General features: G+C 48.1%; 1 protein-coding gene across 1 annotated transcript in view; it reads left to right on the top strand.

The window, feature by feature from the left end:
• The window catches only part of LOC306824895 (metabotropic glutamate receptor 8-like), a 94,247-nt gene extending 75,812 nt beyond the window's left edge, over positions 1-18,435 (top strand). Inside the window, exons 8-11 of the mRNA XM_079345303.1 lie at positions 3,485-3,624; positions 4,062-4,997; positions 15,295-15,541; positions 17,171-18,435. Coding sequence (XP_079201429.1) covers positions 3,485-3,624; positions 4,062-4,997; positions 15,295-15,541; positions 17,171-17,220 — 1,373 coding nt within the window. The 3' untranslated portion in view covers positions 17,221-18,435. The remainder of the gene's footprint in view (positions 1-3,484; positions 3,625-4,061; positions 4,998-15,294; positions 15,542-17,170) is intronic.
• The last annotated feature ends 928 nt before the right edge of the window (positions 18,436-19,363 follow it).

Below are 19,363 nucleotides of genomic sequence, written 5' to 3' on the forward strand. Positions count from 1 at the left end.
TCTTCTTCTTCTTCTTCTTCTTCTTCTTCTTCTTCTTCTTCTTCTTCTTTCTTCTTCTTCTTCTTCTTCTTCTTCTTCTTCTTCTTCTTCTTCTTCTTCTTCTTCTTCTTCTTCTCTTCTTCTTCTTCTTCTTCTTCTTCTTCTTCTTCTTCTTCTTCTTCTTCTTCTTCTTCTTCTTCTTCTTCTTCTTCTTCTTCTTCTTCTTCTTCTTCTTCTTCTTCTTCTTCTTCTTCTTCTTCTTCTTCTTCTTCTTCTACTACTACTACTACTACTACTACTACTACTACTGTCAGGGCGATTCGAGGGTCTGTTGGGGCCCCTACTAGTAGTGTTTATTATTATTTCCCAGACAGATAACTCCTCTTCATTTTCCCTCATTGGTACATTTTGCTTTTCACAGGAATAATGTTGCAACACTAAGCAGGGCGCTGAGAGTCTGTGCTGTCAGACGGGGCCGATCAGGGAGGTTTCCTGCTGTTGTTGATAAATGTGGGCATTTTGAGGCAATGTCAAAGTTGCCTGTTGACAAGCAGCTCCTCTGCTAACAGCATGTTTACTACTTTTGGGAGTCCTGAATGAAGTCCTTAAACGTAAGAAGTGTAGAGAGTGAGCTGATGATGCTCTCGTCCTCTGTGATCATGAAGGAAACCTGCAGCAGCCAGTATGTCCTCCTTCTAACTTTAGATTCTGCTCCTGAATGCTCTGGATTTGATTGGACCAGAGAAGGTAGGCGGGGCTTTGAAGGCCGTTTTGGATGCCCTGGTTTGCCAGATATGAGAGCAGTTATCAGAGATCAGGTGTCCTTTAAACAGACTGATTCATCGTCACTCCTCAGTTCAGTGAGGATATAAAAACTTAGTAACTGATATATTTGAGTTGCAGCTTCTCCTCCACATCGAGATTAAAAAAAATGATGCTTCGAGGTTGAACATCAGTGAAGGTTCAGGTTTCAGCTCCTGAGCGCTGTGTGCATCGCCGCGGCAACCCATGTGTGGTTTGTGCCTGATTGAGCTTATTAAGGCCTCTCTATCACACACACACACACACACACACACACACACACACACACTCGTGTCACGCTGCGTTTGGGCCTTCCCCGTGTGAATCAGTGAGCCGCACGCTCGGTTGAACCTTCACATACATCAAACGTTGACATAAATCAAACTCGAGCGCTCCTCTCTCTTTTCTTTATGCTTCACTTCTCGGATGTGGCAGGGCAGCGGGGTTACCCATAATTCCATGTATGCAATGTGGCGAATCCAGGACGGAGCGTGGCTCTGCGGCGACGGCGGGCCGCGAGCTAATCGCCAGCTCACCCGTGTGCTCCTCGCTCGCCCGTGTGCTTATTTTTAGTGGAGCGTCGGGAGGCTAATTGAGACGCTTGTGCTAATGTTGCCGTTCGCTCTGCTGAAGCCGTCTTCTGTTAACGTCCCGCTCCAACACGATCAGCGGAGCGGGGGCAGACGTCAGGGTGATCCCTACCTGATTCCCCGGGACAGCAGATGCTTACTAAGAGGCCATAAAAGCTTGTTTGCTGTTTTTAAGAGCGCGGCTGACCCTGTTGAGCTGCAGGAGGAGAAAACATTTACAGTCAGATCAGTGAAGTGAGGAGGAGGAGGAGGACTAGGAGGAGGGGGCAGATGTGAAGGTGAGCTAGGTGATGAATATGTGAAGAGCCCATCTCCCGCTGTGACTTCACTTCCAACATTGCAGCTTTTTAACAAAGTGCTGAACAGAGCAGGAAGAAGAATCAGAATCCTGTTTTTCTCTCTTCTGTGCTTTTGAAAATCTTCACCCTGGAAGTAGTTTCATAAAAAGTTTAACGAGCCAGCCAATCAGATCAGGCATACACCTAAACATGAAAATGTGTTGCCTTAATTTGAGTTATAAAATATTGACTTGAACCACTTTGTAAACGTGTATCTCTGTGTGTTAGATTGGCTTCTTGTGATTGGTCTCCGTCCTTCCTGCTTCCTCGTCCGTGTCTTTGCACGCATGGCTCTCGGTCTGTTGGGAATCAATCTGGATTTGTCACTGATGCTCGCTCTTGATGCACTCTGTTGGACAGTATGCATCATCAGCTTCTGTATTTACTGTACGAGCGTGTGTGTGTGTGTGTGTGTGTGTGAGGTCGGGCTGCCTCACTCCTGCAGGGCAGATGAAACTTTGAGCAGAGGATTAGTTTGGAGCTGCTGAAGCTGCAGGACGAGCAGCAGATTGAAGCTCAAAGAACAACAGAAGCAGATTCAGCGTGATGTGAGTGGGCGTCGCCTTTGATTCCATTCTGCCGCTCATTTCCTTCTTCAACATGAATAAAAGCATCACAGCGAGTCACATCAGCGTCGGGATGAATCACCGCAGCTCGCCTCGGGGTGCAGATCCCCCCCCCCCCCCCCCCCCCCCCACACACACACACACACATGTCAGAGAATCAACGTTGTTTCAAACATGTTGTTGTTGAGGACTCTGTGGTCACACGAGCTGCACCTGTGTCTGAAACACAATCAAACAAACCTCCACATTCGTCCCTGCCCTGCTGCACAGCCTCCAACGCTCTGTGGCTGCAGCTGCAGTGTTTAGCTCTGTCTCCTCACGGCGAGGAGGTTGCTGGTTTGAATCCCCGTCTGTCAGCAGCCTCTCTGTGTGCAGTCTGCATGTTCTCCCCCGTGCATGCATCCATGCATTCCTCCCACAGTCCAATCACATGCTGGTTGAACCTGTGGTAACACACACACACACACACACACACACACACACGGACAGTATGAGCATGGTGGAGGCCGGCTGTAGCTCTCAGGTTTTCATTGGCTATGACAGGGCTGGGAGCGGTGAATGACGGGTCACGATGATTGGCTAAATAAGAGGTCAGCCGCCATTTTGGATTTTTTTTTACAGTGAATGTGGGAACAGCTGCTGCAAATGTGAGTCTTTAATGTGTTTGTGGATTTATATAAGACACTTGACGATCAGTCGACTGGAGGCAAAATCTGACCAATCAGGTTCAAGCATGTGAATGGTGGGACGTCGACACACCTACAGCAGTAGGAGATGAAACGGTCGTGTGGTTTGACAGGTTGACGATGAATCACTCTGAGTTTGATGTTTTTTTAATGACAAGATGAGAAACAAATGTTCTTCTGGTTTTCATTCAGGGTGAAAATGTTTCTCCCGTCAGATGTTCCTTTTTTTTTTTTTTTATATGAGAGTGTTGGCTCAACTCGGAGCGTGTCTCACAGTGTGAGATTTTCACTTGGCAGGAAGGATTCAGTCAATATGGCGAGGAGACGTTTGTGTGGTTGTTGTGGCGGCGGCGGCGGCGAGGCGGTGGAGAAGCTGTGATTGGATGAGTCAGTGCCAAGAGGAAAACTCGAGGAGGAAGTTGATTAAATATCAGCTTACTGCTTTCACACACACACACACACACACACACACACTCACACTCACGACTTCTTTCTTCTTCTCTTTTTTTTTTTTTTTTTGACAGGAAGTGCGGGGACTCCGGTCACCTTCAACGAGAACGGCGACGCTCCCGGACGATACGACATCTTCCAGTATCAGATCAACAACCAGTCGACGGCAGAGTACAAGGTCATCGGGCACTGGACCAATCAGCTGCATCTGAACGTAAGGATCAAAGGAAGTGACGCACAGGAAGTGTTCGAGTCTTCATCGTCGAGACGCTCTCGCCCGGCGTGCTTGGACGTACACGGCGTCGGAGCTCCTTCCATGAATGAAAAGCTCTCCCGTGGTCATTCTAGTTTTCGCCGGGCGCCGCTCACGTTCTGGTTTAACTCGCCGGGCGTCTGCAGATGAAAACCTTTTGTTCTGCTCTCTTGCGTTTACGTCCGCTCGATTAGTTTGACTCTCTGTAAGACGAGCTGCGTGAGGAGAACGCCACTTCCTGCACGTCAAATCGAACCCGGGTTCATCCAAAAAAAAAAATAAAGTAATACGAACAGACGGTGAACGTCTGATTCAGTCGGCGTGCTCTGATTTAATAAAGTGAGAAAGTTACGCACAGCGTCTTTAATTGATTTCAAGATGGCTGCTCCTCTCCTCAGATGGCGGCCATGCAGTGGAGCTCGGGCGACCCCGTCCTGCCCGCCTCCGTGTGCAGCCTTCCGTGCCGGACCGGCGAGAGGAAGAAGGTGGTGAAGGGCGTCCCGTGCTGCTGGCACTGCGAGCGCTGCGAGGGATACCACTTCCAGGCCAGCGAGTTCACCTGCGACCTCTGTCCCTACGAGAAGAGACCGGACCGGAACCGCACCAGCTGCCAGCCCATCCCCATCATCAAGCTGGAGTGGCACTCGCCCTGGGCGCTGCTGCCCGTCTTCATCTCCGTCCTGGGCATCATCGCCACCACCTTCGTCATCGTCACCTTCGTCAAATACAAGGACACGCCCATTGTTCGCGCCTCGGGGCGGGAGATGAGCTACGTGTTGCTGACGGGCATCTTCCTGTGTTACATCATCACCTTCCCCATGATCGCCGCTCCCGACGTGGTCGTCTGCTCCTTCCGGCGGATCTTCCTCGGCCTGGGCATGTGCTTCAGCTACGCCGCGCTCCTCACCAAGACCAACCGCATCCACCGCATCTTCGAGCAGGGCAAGAAGGCGGTGACGGCGCCGCGCTTCATCTCCCCGGCCTCGCAGCTGGTCATCACCTTCTCGCTCATCTCGGTCCAGCTGCTCGGCGTGCTCATATGGTTCATCGCCGATCCCCCGCACACGTTTGTGGACTACGGCGAGCAGCGCACGCAGGATCCCGGGAACGCGCGCGGCGTCCTCAAGTGCGACATCTCGGACCTGTCGCTCATCTGCTCTCTGGGATACAGCATCCTCTTGATGGTCACATGCACTGTTTACGCCATCAAGACGCGCGGCGTGCCAGAGACCTTTAACGAAGCCAAGCCGATTGGATTTACTATGTACACCACCTGCATCATCTGGCTCGCCTTCATCCCCATCTTCTTCGGCACGGCGCAGTCAGCCGAGCGGGTGAGTCTGCCTCTCTGATAAATAATGCACCGTCATGTTTAATGTAATGTTTCGGCCCTCCAGCTGAGTTTATAAATGGACACACACACTGTCAGCAGCCTTTACTGTTCTTCACACGAACACTGCTTGTGTGTGTGTGTGTGTGTGTGTGTGTGTGTGTGTGTGTTCCTCCTCTGAATGCATCACTCACCTGCAGAGCTCTGTCCTCATGTGCAGAGTCTCTCTGAAACTTTCTACTATGCATATGGACATTTACTTCAGTTCATGTTTTGCACAATAATACTCGGCACGCGATGCAGAAATGACGGAAAGCTTCGAGCTCGGTGGTAGAGCTGGTCGTCTCATGACTTTAGTTCATATGGACAACACGTCTCCTCCTCTGCCTCCTCTGAAAGTGAAGCCGAAACACCTCAGCGACAGGTGCTGCCATATCGCCTCAGTGAGGTCATTTGAATCCGAGGATGCTTTGCATACAGCACGCAGGGAGGACGTGGGGGACATGTAGCAGCAACAAGGACCATGGCCTCTGTGCAAACCCCTGAATCAGAGAAATGTGTGTTAAAGTGCAATATGAAGATGATTAATAAAGCCCTGGTTCCAGTTCGGCGCACATTTTGCGGTGTTTCCATAGACTAATCCCGGGAAAGATTCCCAAATAACCGATCCATACTGTCCCACTTTTTTGGGACCCTTCCGTTCAGGTCCCAAGAATTTGGAGCCGACCCGAAAAGGTGGAGCTAAACACTGCAGTCCGCTGATTGGTTGAAAGAATGACTGTGACTGTAACACAGCTGATTGTTTACGTCCTCGCCGCACACAGCCTTCTCTGAAACAAAGCTGGGTGGAGTTCTTGTAATAAAGAGTCACATGTCAGTGACAGAGGAGATGAACTGCTTGTTTTTCCCCTTTGTTCAATGTATTAGCTGTTAGCGGTTAGCTGTTAGCGGTTAGCTGCTATTACGTAGCGGCTATCGGCATTCGGCTTACAGGCCGTCTACCAAATAGGACACGGGTGGCTGTGGAAACACAAACAGTACTGATCTGTACCGGACTGCTGGGTGGAAACGGGGCTTTAGAAGACGATCAAGTCAGGCCATCTTACTAAACCTAAAGAAACACTAGCATTGAGGTTAGCTTGGTTAGCTTTTTGCCTTTGGAAAGGCTAAATAAATAAGGATGACTCTTCTACTGCCAGAGGTCAGAGGGCTCAACATTTAGCTGCTAATGGTCAGGAATGGTTTCCTCTTTAAGCTGCACAGCTGTACAGATGTTTGAATCTCAGGACAGGATGAGGATTCACGCCACGCTCTGACTGTTCATCGATTGGGTTCTGAGCACGAGAGGCGACGGCCCAACAAGCTCTGCAGCTTCTCAACACAACACTAATTGGAGCAGAAATGAAATTGAGCACATTCAGACAACAGTTTCTGCAGATCTCGGGGTTAAGTTTGTTGTAAGCGAGCCGGCAGATGGAGGATTCAGCTCATTACGGAGTCTGTGGGGAGACGGAGAGGACAGGTGGAGCGATTCGCTCAGATTTCCTCTAAATTTAGTTTCAGTCTTTGTGCTGCTGTTCTCCGAGTGTGTGTGAGCCGACACTGATGATGACAGTCAGAGTTTGGACATCACATGGGAAGAGCTCGTTGTTACGCACGGTTAATGTTCTTATTCTTCCTACATCCTGGTTCTTCATGGCCAGCCCTGCGTCTGCCAGAAGAGATGTTGGGACGTCGTGTCAAACATAAATCTGCACATATACGAGTGTCTGCAGTCCAACCTGTGAATCAGCTGAGTCCTAGAAAGCCCGATCGATGAGTGACTTTCAGTATTTGATCTGTGATATGAGCCAACATTAGGAGGTTGATTAAACGGAGCCATGTGACCTCAAATCAACGTTACGATTTATTGAACATTTGACCCTGATTACGATGAATGAACGATTTTTTTTGGTTTTTGATTTGTTGCCCTCGTAGTTTACTGACCTGCTCTCTACTGGGGTTTTTTTTTGGTCATTTATTGAATATTCCAAACAGAAATGAAAACGACACATTTTAGTTTTTTTTTATTTAAAGATTTATTTTTGACCTTTATTGATAGAGAGAGGAAGGTGGACAGAGTTGGAAGCAGGGAGAGGTCTGCGGGGGATGGGCCACGGGCCGGACGCGAGCCCAGGCCGCCCGCGCGAGGAGCAAAGCCTCGCTGTATGGGACGCGCGTGCTGCCGCTGCGCCACCGGCGCCCCAACATTTTAGTTTTTAAAAGGTGAAATAAACTCTCTTAAAACAGTAGAAAATACATAACCGTCTTTTTCGCACTGACTTCTTTTCATTCGCTGTCGTCTCCTCGTGCAAACGTCGGACGTTGATTCCATGTGGTGGAAATAATCGACGTGGGCAGGATTACGTCGGTTAATACGCCCAGACCTATTGCAGTAGCATTTCACCAGCAGAGGGCGCTATATGGATTAGACAGAAGCATCATCACCCCCCCAAGGTGACGCACATTTCTGTCAGGGAGTAAAAAAAAAAAAAAGAAAGATGAGGAGCATCGGGAAACAGGTAGATATGATGGCCCCAAATAATTAGTCTGAAGTCGCCACATAGCGCACGTACATGTGCAGTTAGCTTCCACGTGTGACCATCTTCGTCCTCATTTGATATTTTATTACATACGTGTGTGTGTGTGTGTGTGTATCTATATCTGTATCACTGTGTCTCTAAAGATCAGAGAAAGATATCGGCAGATCAGATCTTCTTCTCTTCTTTCTTGGGGCCCAAAGATGTGACATCAGTCGGGCCCTGAATAAAACGACAGTTTCCCACATGTGTTGTTTTAATAAAAGGTGAAGCTCTAAAAGAAAGACGCCCGAGCCAGTCACGAGTAAAGGAAGGATGTTTAGGTTTCCTCTCATTGTCTGATGGGGAAAGATGTGTGACAGCAGTTTGAGAAAGCACTGATGCAGCAGACTGAGTGTTCAGACGTCTCAGATGAAGATTACATCATCGTCCCCGAACGCAGCGAGGTGTCACATCAAGCCGCCGCCAGCGTCCCCCCCCCCCCCTCCCTCCGAGGCTTCACACAGAACGCCTCCTCGTCGGCAATGAAAGGCAAAAGTTTTCACAGAGACGCCGCAGCCAGACGGAGCAGAATCCATGTGAAGGAGCGAGACGCAGAGAGGGAGGAACATGTGTTTCATGTTCTGCTGTAACCACACCGACTGATGTTCTAATGGGGCGGCCATGCTCGGACCGCCTCAGGCCTTCCTCTTCATCGACACTGAAGAGTGTTCAGGCTGATGTTCAACTTTAGTTCAACCTGCTGCCGGAGCTCCGAGCCGTCCCTGCTGTGAACAGATGAATCATTAAAACACCTGAGAAACGGCTGTCTCCTCACGGAGCCGATTATAAAAAACAGATGATGACAACAGCCGAGTTTTTCTTCTGTTGCCGAGGCAACGACACAGAACTGATTGGCTTAAAAAATAAAAGCCTCCCTTTTAATACTGTACAACGATGCAGCTAATTTGTGGATTTTTTTTGGGGGGGGGGGGGGTCATTTTGCGCCTCATCATGGACGACTCAGGGAGAAATGCATGTGATGCAGCGGTCAGGTTAAAGGCGATGGAGCCGGCGGTCACTCGTGTCCCGACCGCTGCGACGTGACGAGGAGAATTGATCCAAAGTGTTCAGAGCCCGTCGTTCCTTTGAGCCCGCGGAGCTCGTCTTCTCTGCGTGTGTGTGTGTGTGTGTGTGTGTGTGTGTGTGTGTGTGTGTGTGTGTGTGTGTGTGTGTGTGTGTGTGTGTGTGTGTGTGTGTGTGTGTGTGTGTGTGTGTGTGTGTGTGTGTGTGTGTGTGTGTGTGTGTGTGTGTGTGTGTGTGTGTGTGTGTGACAGAGAAGTTTGACTCCACACTGGAGGAGAATCCTTTCCTGCTGTTTCATCATCGCTGGTCTTTCTCTGACATGGAGACACCGTGGAGCAGCAGGTTCAAATGTTTTAGGGTGTGACTCAGGGAACACCTGGAGACTTGTGTGGAGCTGAACACTCGAAGACGCCTGACGAAGAACTCACAATGAAAACAATGAAAGGAAGAAAGTCGAGGAAGAGGAGGAGGAGATAGAAGTGGGAGGAACTGAAGAAGAGGTGAGTCTCAGCCTGTGTGTGTGTGTGTGTGTGTTTCAGCCTGTGTGTGTGTGTGTGTGTGTGTGTGTGTGTGTGTGTGTGTGTGTGTATCATGTCTTAAGATCCGAGTGTGAAATTGAATTTCTCCTGGCGGGATAAATAAAGAATCTTTTTCCAGATGAAATCGTAAATGAACGTCTCAGCGAGTGTTTGAACATCGTCGACGCTGAAGATGAAACCTGATGTGGACGAATCAGCAGGAAGAAGTCGGACACGCCTTTCGATGACATCACTGATTGAACTGGCTCAGACATTTTAGTTGTGCTTTTCGAGGCAGCTCCACATCCACACATGTGCTGAACTTTAAAGGGAGCAGCTGATGACGGGACGACGTTTCCACGGTAACGGTGGGCTCCACCAATCAGAGCGGTCACTGTGACACTGGAGGATAGTTAGCTCCAGGTCTCGTAGACGGTTATGACATCATGGCGAATCATCAAATCTGTTATGGACAAAAACAAAGAGCCGTGACGTGAGCAGGATGGATGATGTCACTTCCTGTTGTTAACCTCACTTGCTGTATGTTTCTATTGGGTGGTGGCAGCTGTGGAAGTTTGACCGGCCTGAACAGTGAGCGCTGCTCTCTGACAGAACGTTCTGGATGTCTGTCCCCTCAGAAGAGCTTCATTTGTCCTTGATTTGCTCCTCCAGTGAATGAAGATGACAGCAGAGGGTCCGTGGCGGTATAATTAACTCATCTCACACTCGTCTGTGTGGCTTTGTCAGCCTCTCAGCACATTATTTATCAAACTGAGAGTCTATTTGTGGAGCGAGAAAATCAGCGTGTTGGATCCTACTGCTCTGTGAAATATTCCCAGTGTGCTCTGAAAGGACAGCACACAGCTCAGAGTCAAAACGTCACCAGCTCACTGAAGGCTTCATTTCTTCTTCTGTTTGTTTTTACATTTCCAAATACAACACTTCCACGACGTCAGCTTTGTTTGTTTGTTTGTTTTCGCTGCAGCACAGTATCTTCCCTAACCCTGGAAAAGATTTTTTCAAAGTGCTCTGTTGGATTGTAAAATTCTTTCTTGTCCCCGGGGGGGACAGATTTGTCCAGACACGCAAAACTAAAACCAGCACAAAGACATGAACACGTTTAAACTTAACAACCATGGACATCATGACGATGGACGTGAGAGAGAAAAGAGACACAAAGATCATGAGTGAGCCTCCTTCGTGTCTGCACGCAGAGGCTGAAAGATAAACACAATCCACAGAACGCTGTTCAAACCACAGCTGGATTAAAAGTCCACTCGAGAAGAAGACAAAAAGCACTCGTGACTGCAACGCGGCGACGGGACTGGCTGGAGATCTTAAAGACGTTTCACCTCTCCCCTTCATCAGCTCAGAAGCCGAGGTCATAAAACACACCACTGGAAATCTCTCCATCATTTCAGGAGGCCTGCTCCGGATATTCACCTGACATCATTCTCCTCACAGCTGGAGACGATCCCTGTCAGACGGGGGGACGGGGGGGGGGGTAAAACACCATGTAAAAAAAAAAACTGTACAGAAGTAGGGTATGAAGCTATGAGTCTGCTACACGATGCAATAATGAGAATATAGATACCAATAAAAAAGGAAGAAGAAGAAACTAGCGAAGAAAGAAACGTAAAGTAGCCGTTAGCATGCAGACGCTCGATGCACCGTGCAGCAGTAACAGGATCCCGCAGCCTTCTCACATGGAGGCAGGATAAAGTCCAGGGGAAGTGTGAGCTCCCGCTCGCTGACACTTACAGCAGCAGCATCAGGAGGAGGAGGAGGAGGAGGAGGAGCAGGCGACCACAGCTGAGGCCAGCAGAGCCAGAAGCCAGAGAATTACTAATAAGCACATCAGAGGTGCTCGGCCTTGAACGCAGCACCGGCTTCCCTCAGAGGCTTTCACATTCACATGCAGGTAGACGGAGAGCAGTCAGAGCCGCTGCCTTTGAAATCCCGCCGGAGGATCCCAGATTAACATGCAGCTTCTGCCCACAGAGACGACTCGGGGGACTCCAGCCTCTCTGACCTCGGCTGATGAGCTCCTTTATCACATTCATATGCGAACAGGGAGCTATTATTAGTGTTATCATCGCTGTGTTTGCACCCACTAAACGCTGCCAGGATTTATCACGGAGCGGGGAAATGAAACAGGAAACAAGCGTGAGTGCACTGTGAAACACGCCGTTCGTTAACGTGGCGTGTGAGCGCCACAGACGGACTGTTCCTTTAAGGTGGATTCTCTCTTTATTAAAGTCCCGTGCTGAATGTTGATGTGGATCAGAGTGCTGACTCAGGAAGCTCATTTGGAATCTAAATGAAGCATCTCTTTGATCCCCCCCCCCCCCCCCGTCAGCTCAGGATCCATCGCAGCTCAAACTCAACGTTTCGTACTATGAACGGATTCATGTAAAGTTTTCAATGAATGCACCTGAACGTGACGCTCGTATATGGGCTGCTTTTATCTCAGATTCGATGATTCAGGCTGCCATATTTGCACACCTGTGACCTTTCACCTTTGATTTGAATGGATCAGAGGCGTAAAGGGGCGTCACAGATGTGTGACGGTTTTAGCCTCCACAACACCATAATGCAATGAAAACATGGCTTCTGTCATTGCTGGTAAAAACAGGAAGGGTGTGATGGGCGGAGCTTGGAAAAAGTCTCATAGTAGAAACGTAAACGTTGATTTCTTCTCCTCGCTTGACTTTAACTTTTTAAACCTGCATCATGATGGTGTTATTTCAGTAAAATCAAAGTATTAAACTGAACACGACACATGACTATCCACATTTTCTTATATTTTGGGTGGTGAACAAAATAAAATTAAAACCCTGCTGTTGACGTCTTTCCTCTTCTTTCAGTTTCTTCTGCTTCTCTTTTCTATAAACTCTGCGTGCGAGCGGTGATTAGCTCCGCTCTGCTGCTTATCTTATTCATTAGCCTCAGTGTGTGTGTGTGTGTGTGTGTGTGTGTGTGTGTGTGTGGAGAGGAAGTCGATACCCACCACAGTGTTATTGCCCGCCATCCATAGCTGTCGTTTTATCAGTGTTGTTTTTTATTGGGAGAGAGGGAAAGGTCTCCCCGGGCCAAGAGAAGAGAACATGTTGAAGCAGAGAAACAGGCGGACACGATGAAAGTCTTTAACAAAAGCCCCTCCCCCTCTGTGTGAGGGGGCGTTAGAGGGGGGAGGGGGCGTGGCTTTAACGGGAGCACAGGGGGGCGTGGCTTTAATGGGAGCACAGAGGGGGCACAGAGCGAGAGGAGGGGCGTGGCTTTAAACGGGAGCACGGGGGGGAGTGGTTAGGTGCAGACGGAGCACTGAGGGAATGCTACTTTTAAAAACATGCTAGTTTTCATAAAAATTACCAACCCTGCCTCAAAGCGGTCTCTCTCTCTCTCTCTCTCTCTCTCTCTCTCTCTCTCTTTCTTTCTTTTTTTGTTTTGTAGTGCAAGCTGTTTAGCGCCCTCTGCAGGCTGAGGTGAACCTCACAGGTCACACCTACACATTCACACACTGATGACAGAGGCTGCTTTGTGTCCAGCAGTGTTAACTCATTCGTTCACGTCACACGCCTCACACAGAGCGCCAGTCCACCTTGAATATATCCTGTTTGTTTGAAAGTGAAGCTCCGGCTGCATCCAGCAGCTGATGCTCAGATCACTGATCCTCCGCTCCACTTTCACTCAGGCCTCAGCTGCTCTCAGATCAGACTCCCACAGCCGTAAACCTGCTCAGCTTTGATCAGGCAGCGAGGTGGCGTGCGGGTCACAGACACCGACAGCTGCACTGTCACCGGATTCTGCCCTCTATTAACCTCCCAAACCTTCATGCACTTCCCTCTATGGAGGCTTAAAAAGTTTGATGATTCACTCGCTGAGTCAGTCGTCAGACTCTTGAACGAGCACATCATGCAGAAATATTCTGGATGCTGCGTGCCTCATTTTAGGCACATTTACCCGAAGCAATCAGAACAATCCACGTCTTCGCCGTCATTTGAGACGATCGTTGAAAAACGTTTAAAACGTCAGGGGATCTTTTAGAACGAACCGCCTGATCGATTGGATCCAAGTACGCTTGACCCCAAAGTCCCGTCACTTTGATCAGAGTGAACAGAAATGGTCACGGGAAAGATTTGTGTGTACTCGTGAACGGTCGACGGCGGGATGTGAATGCAGTGGAACGCTTTAAGATGTCACTTCAAACCCAACTGTTTCCCCGCTCTGCAGGCGCGCTTCGTCCTCTGAGCGGCGCGCCGTGCTTCTTGGCAGATTTACAAATCAACGATGTGCATACTGCCCGTTTAGTTTCCTGTTTATTGATGCTGTAGTCGTGTGTGTGTGTGTGTGTGTGTGTGTGTGTGTGTGTGTGTGTGTGTGTGTGTGTGTGTGTGTGTGTGTGTGTGTGTGTGTGTGTGTGTGTGTGTGTGTGTGTGTGTGTGTGTGTGTGTGTGTGTGTGTGTGTGTGTGTGTGTGTGTGTGTGTGTGACTTCCTGTGTTCCTGGAGCCAGCAGAAACTCGACTCACTGCAGGATTTTGCACGTTCACATTGGCCTCATTTTTTTGAAGTCTGGAGGTTGAAGTGAGGAGGCGGGGCCGCAGCACACACACACACACACACACACACACACACACACACACACACACACACACACACACACACACACACACACATGCAACAATCGTACTCGTGTGACTGTATGAAACGTGCTCGCTTTGAAATGCCACCCCGGAGCCGCTTGGTGATTCAAACCAACAAAGGCTCAAACAGCTGAGCTCTGATCAGAACAGAGAAGTGCACCTCTCTCCTTGAATCTCCACAGACATCAAACCCGTGTGACCTTCACGCCGTTTGTGTCGCTGCTTCTCTGTAACAACACGTCGTCTCGGAGGGGACGCATAAATCACCTCGGAGCTTTTTTGTTTTCTCTCAGGCGCACAAATGACTTTATGCTTCGCTGTCTGTCATACATTTTCATAATGACTCCGTGATGCGTTGCTGGAATCACAGCCAGCCTTGTTTTGGGGCTCGGGGGGGGGGCTCGCCATCTGTCGCCTCGTTTCCTGTCCTTCCTCTCTTTCCTCTCCATCCCTCTGCGGAGGATTCCCTGCTGTTAGTTTGACTCTCCACTCTGAGAACCATTAACCCCGGACCTGGACTCACATGAGGCGGCGGGCGAGCTGGGGCGGTCTGGTAGCAGGGGGGTAGCTTTAGGCGGGGTTGTATGTTGGTAAGACATTCTTATAAAAACACATAAACAATCACTCCTTTTTTTTTCTTTTTTTTCCTGCCGCTCGTCCTCTGAAGTCTTTGAATGCATCGTTCGTTTTCGTCCTCAGGATGTAAAGACGCCGGATGAAGATGAGATGACGCGCTGCACGCTGTCATTAAAAAACCATGAAGGCAAACACAAACAAACCTGTTTCATCATCAGTCACACACACGTGTGTGTCATTCCTCTTCCATCGACACGAGAGGTTAAACGCACACAATCAAATCAACAAACTCCTCCCCAGAGGAGAAGGTAAAATACTTCCCGTCTGATATTTATTCTAGTCCTGCTGTAACTAACTTTTATCTTAAGAGATCTGAGATTTTCCGGGAGTTTCTATCTGAAGGCTTCGGAGCCGCTCTTTAAGCGCCCTTCTTCTGTCAGTAAAGACTGGCCTTTTCACAGCAGGCGAAGATAACAAACAGACAATCAATAGTCTCGTACCGGCTCATGAACGCAGCTTGGAGCCTAATGATGCGTTCAGGGTCATCTGTCAAACTGTGATGAGGAGAGTGGGTGTTTTTTTACGCTCTGTCGTCGATGGTGTTTAAAGACAGAGATTATCAGCTAACGACGTTCCAGCTGCTCTCGTGATGGAGCTCCAGCAGTTTAGGTGTCCGCCGCCGCAAACACTCGCAGCTCGCAGTTAACGGCCCGAGAAGAGGAGGGGGGAGGGATGAAAGAGGCGTCATGGACCCGCTGCTGGTCAAATGACTGAGAAGCCTCAGATTCATGAGGAGTGTGTGTCCAGTTTTTTATTTCAGATGGATCCTCTTGTTCACTTCCTGTTCGACGTTTCCTTGATTCGCTCGTTTGTTGTCTAATTAATGAATCAATTAAACAATGTTTTTCTTTCTCCTCAGATGTACATCCAGACGGCCACGCTGACCGTCTCCCTCAGCCTCAGCGCCTCCGTCTCTCTGGGAATGCTCTACATGCCGAAGGTGTACATCATCATCCTCCATCCCGAGCAGAACGTCCCCAAACGCAAACGCAGCTTCAAGGCCATCGTCACCGCCGCCACCATGACCAGCAAGCTGTCGCAGCTGGCGGCCGAGCGGCCAAACGGCGAGGTGAAGACCGAGCTGTGTGAGGGTGTGGAGGCCAACGGTGAGTGTCGCTATTTAACATTTGATGCTTTGGGGGGGTCTAAATGACGGGCGGCTGTAAAAACGGTTCAGCTGGCTTCGGTCATCCGGTTGCCACGGCAACGTCCGAATCCTTTGGGCTAAATAGGGCCTCGTTAAAGTTTTTCATTCCCTGACAGGCTCAGAAGATGATCAGGCTCAAGCGTGATACGTCAAACATGTTGTCGTACAGGGCTGTTGGGGGTTCAGGGCCTTGCTCAAGTGCACCTTGGCAATACTTGGGAAGTGAACCGGCACCTCACCAGTCCAACTGAAATACTAAGTTTTACATTTGTTTCCTTGCTGAATTAATCTAATTCTTTAACTTCTCCTCTCATCATTTAGACTTCTAAATCTGTAATATATCTATTGAAATCAAGCGATCTGATTGGTTCAAAGCTGGCAGCATGGTTTAATACCTATCCACATTCGCTGTGTGAACGTCTTCTACAAAATGAACCTTTATTAGTATTCAGTGTTGTCTGACCCGAAGAAGAAGGTTCCTCTGTGAAGGTGAAGGGAGAGTCAGACCCCCCCCCCCCCCTCCCGCTGTGACGAGGATTTAACAGAACGCTGAGTGGAGTTTGCTCAGACGTCACCTGAGACCGGATCTGATGAAGCCCAACTGTTTACAGAGTTTCACTTCAAAGCCGCGTCTTTCGTCCGTCAGCAGAAAAGTGGGAGCCGTCGGATTGTTTGCTCGTCAGAGATGTGCTGACTGAACCGATGTGCTTTAATCTAACGAGCTGCGGCTCTCACATCACTTTCTCAACGTCCTCCTAATCCTGCGCCGTCTTCGCTGAATAGCAGGGAAGATACAGGGCTTTTAAAAAACCACATTGTTGAGGCTCATCGAGCTCAACAAATCACAACAACAGCTCGTCTGACTGTTACACTAACGAGAAATATTCACGGTCACCTGAGGTTAAACCCATCAGTTTAAATGACTGAACGAACTTAACAAAGGAAAACTACATTTCAGCTTCTGTACTTCAACTTCCTGCTCCGACTGGAAGTTAGGAAACGTTTCCTCGCGGAGCAAATCGAGACAAAGTCACATATTATACCAAACATCATGAGACCAATCTGTATGTGTGTTAATGTGTTTCTGCTTAAACTGAATTCTTTACAACTCCAGGATTCTTGGACGTGAGAGTGTCGTTCTCGGGTTTGTATTTTGCTGACGTCATGAAGTTGCATCAGTAAAGGTTGATATGAGTTCCATGCAGAATTAACTGAGGTTGTCAGCTTGTCTCCTTTTGGAATAGACCTGAAAACACACACACACACACACACACACACACACACACACACCACTTCAGACTTTGAATGTGTGTCAAAGCGCCCGACAAAAAGAACGTTAGTTAAAAGAGTTGTCAAGAAAAATGGGGTAAGACACACACTTTCAATCCGCTGAGTTGGAGGTTAAAACAGGACGTGCATGAGGAGTACAGACAGATCACTGTGATAGTTTCTCTATTTGTGCAGATATAATAAATATAGTAATAATAAACGTACATAATAAAGGCACAAAAAGCAATCTTTCTCTCAACTGGCTCGCTCGTGAAAAAAAGTCGCTTTACCAATCTGCAGTTTCCTTTTCTGTCCTCAGTGCCACCGACAAAAAACACCTACGTCAGCTACACCAACCACGCCATGTGAGCAACCTGCTCCTTCAGGACGAGGAGGCGACGGAGACAAAAACGAGAAGATTTCTGTGAGGGTCCGAGGAGACGTCGCCGTCGGAGATAAAAAGTCAGAACGATGTGAAGGAACCGAGTCAACACATCTGTGGTGTTTTTAATGTTTACAGAAGAAAAGGAACGGGGCGACAAAAAACCTGAGAGAATCACAACTGAAAACCATCCGAGAGGTCACAATGGAAGCAGGAGGATGGCCAAAAAAAAAGAAAAAAAAATCAATTAAAACAAGTCTTAAAGAAGAAATAGAAAAAATAATTTGTGGGGATCGACCATATTTGTTGTGATTCTAATTGTACGTTTAAAAAAAAAACAAAAAAACAACTTGTGGTTTGTGAAATTTCTGATTCTTGTCTCATGTCGTCCGTCCGTCGACCTGCATTATGAGATGAGTGCGTCGCTGTTTTCGGCTAACTGAACGGTAGCTTTTGGTGGTGAAGTGTCTCAATGCCATGGTTGAATTGAAGCATGCCTGTTTTTTTTATACAAATGATCTATTTATAATAAAGGAATGTTTCACAACTCTGTGCCGCGCCTCAGTCTGTCGGAGGGGGGAAAGTGTGAATGAGGGAACATGTGAGGTACTGTACTATATTTAGTTCCAACCAAGCAATCTGACAATGAAAACAACGCTTTACTGTCCCTCAAGGCTGCCACATCTTGGCACAGTTGGTACACAGACCGGCACAGGAATGAGTCCTGGAACCAGGATGTGAGTTAGCATTTTAGCGCTATGGGTTGCTAACTCTAAAAGTCAATGGGGATTTTGAATGGGTTTGTGGTTAGACGCCTGAAATAAGGTCTGTGGTTAACACAAGCTGAAGAGATGTTGATGTTTTGTTAGACGAGATAAGCTACGTTAGCTAAGACTCCCACTTCAATGAATTTTAAAGTTTTTCTGCGAACTTTAAACGGCGGTTGCTAACGAGTAGCTAACTGAAACTACATTGGTTGTTGCAAACATTAAACGTCATCACGACAGGAACTCTTTCACTAATCCTCCTTACAGCCTCTAGTCATGTTTTACAGTGCTCTTCTAAATATTAGTTTAATAAACCACTTATTAAGCTAACGTTTAGCTAGCTTGTCAAAACCGCTGTTTAGATCGATGAAGCATAACGGTCGTGACGTCAAAAATCAACCGACCGCGGTGTAGTTAGCTTGGAGCATAGCATTAGCTTTTTACTTCTCTCGGCTGCATTAACTCTTCAAACTTCATATAAATGATGTTCATCTGTAAAGATTATCCAACTGAACTAAAAAGCTACGCACCAGAAAAAAATGTAATGCGAGACAGTCAGGACTCAGAGAGACAGTTAACACAGGACATACTGGAGCTCTGCTGTGTTAAAGTGTTGCACATTCTTCATGTAAGGATGTACTACTGATTTTCAAAATACGATGATTTACATCGTGTGATTAAATGGGATGTGACAGTTTAGACATGGCCCGTTTATTCAACAGAGAAGAAGAATTCCTCCTCGTCCCTGCATTATTACGCTGCGGAGTAAAACTGAGAGAAACTCCATCCTCGCTGCAGTTCGACCTTTAACATCATACAAACCTGAGTGTGGCAGGAGCGCGGCACAGTGTGCGTCTCATTACAGACTTTAGAGAGGGAGAAAAAAAAAAGACGGTCAATGTGATCAATACGCGCCGTGGAACCGAAGAGGCAGGATCAATACGAGCTGCCAGAGAGAACTCTTCATGCATGTAATGAATATTTCTGCATCTCCTGGCAGAGGAGAAGAAGAAGAAGAAGAAGAAGAGGAGGAGGACAGATAGAGTCTGAGCGATGAAGCCTCCGGGCGTACTGCTTTTATTTCCCCCGACGCAGCTCTCATTTCACACAGTTTCAGCCAAGAAAAGGAGACTCTGTACTGGCGCTGGAATCAAACTGAAGATGAAACGGCACATCTGAATTCTTCCACAGGTTTCCAGTTTTTCTTCTTCTGTTTTAATCAGGCTCGTCTGTTAGCGAGTCTGAAACAGCTGGCAGGTAAGAGTTTGTATCGCTGAACAGGAAGTTCAATTTTCATCTCTCGATCAAGATGCACAACGCTTTCTTCCGCTCCTGTTTCTGTTGATTTGTTTGTGTGCAGCTG

This window comes from Symphodus melops (assembly GCF_947650265.1).
Source record: "Symphodus melops genome assembly, chromosome: 6".
Lineage (NCBI taxonomy): Eukaryota > Metazoa > Chordata > Actinopteri > Labriformes > Labridae > Symphodus > Symphodus melops.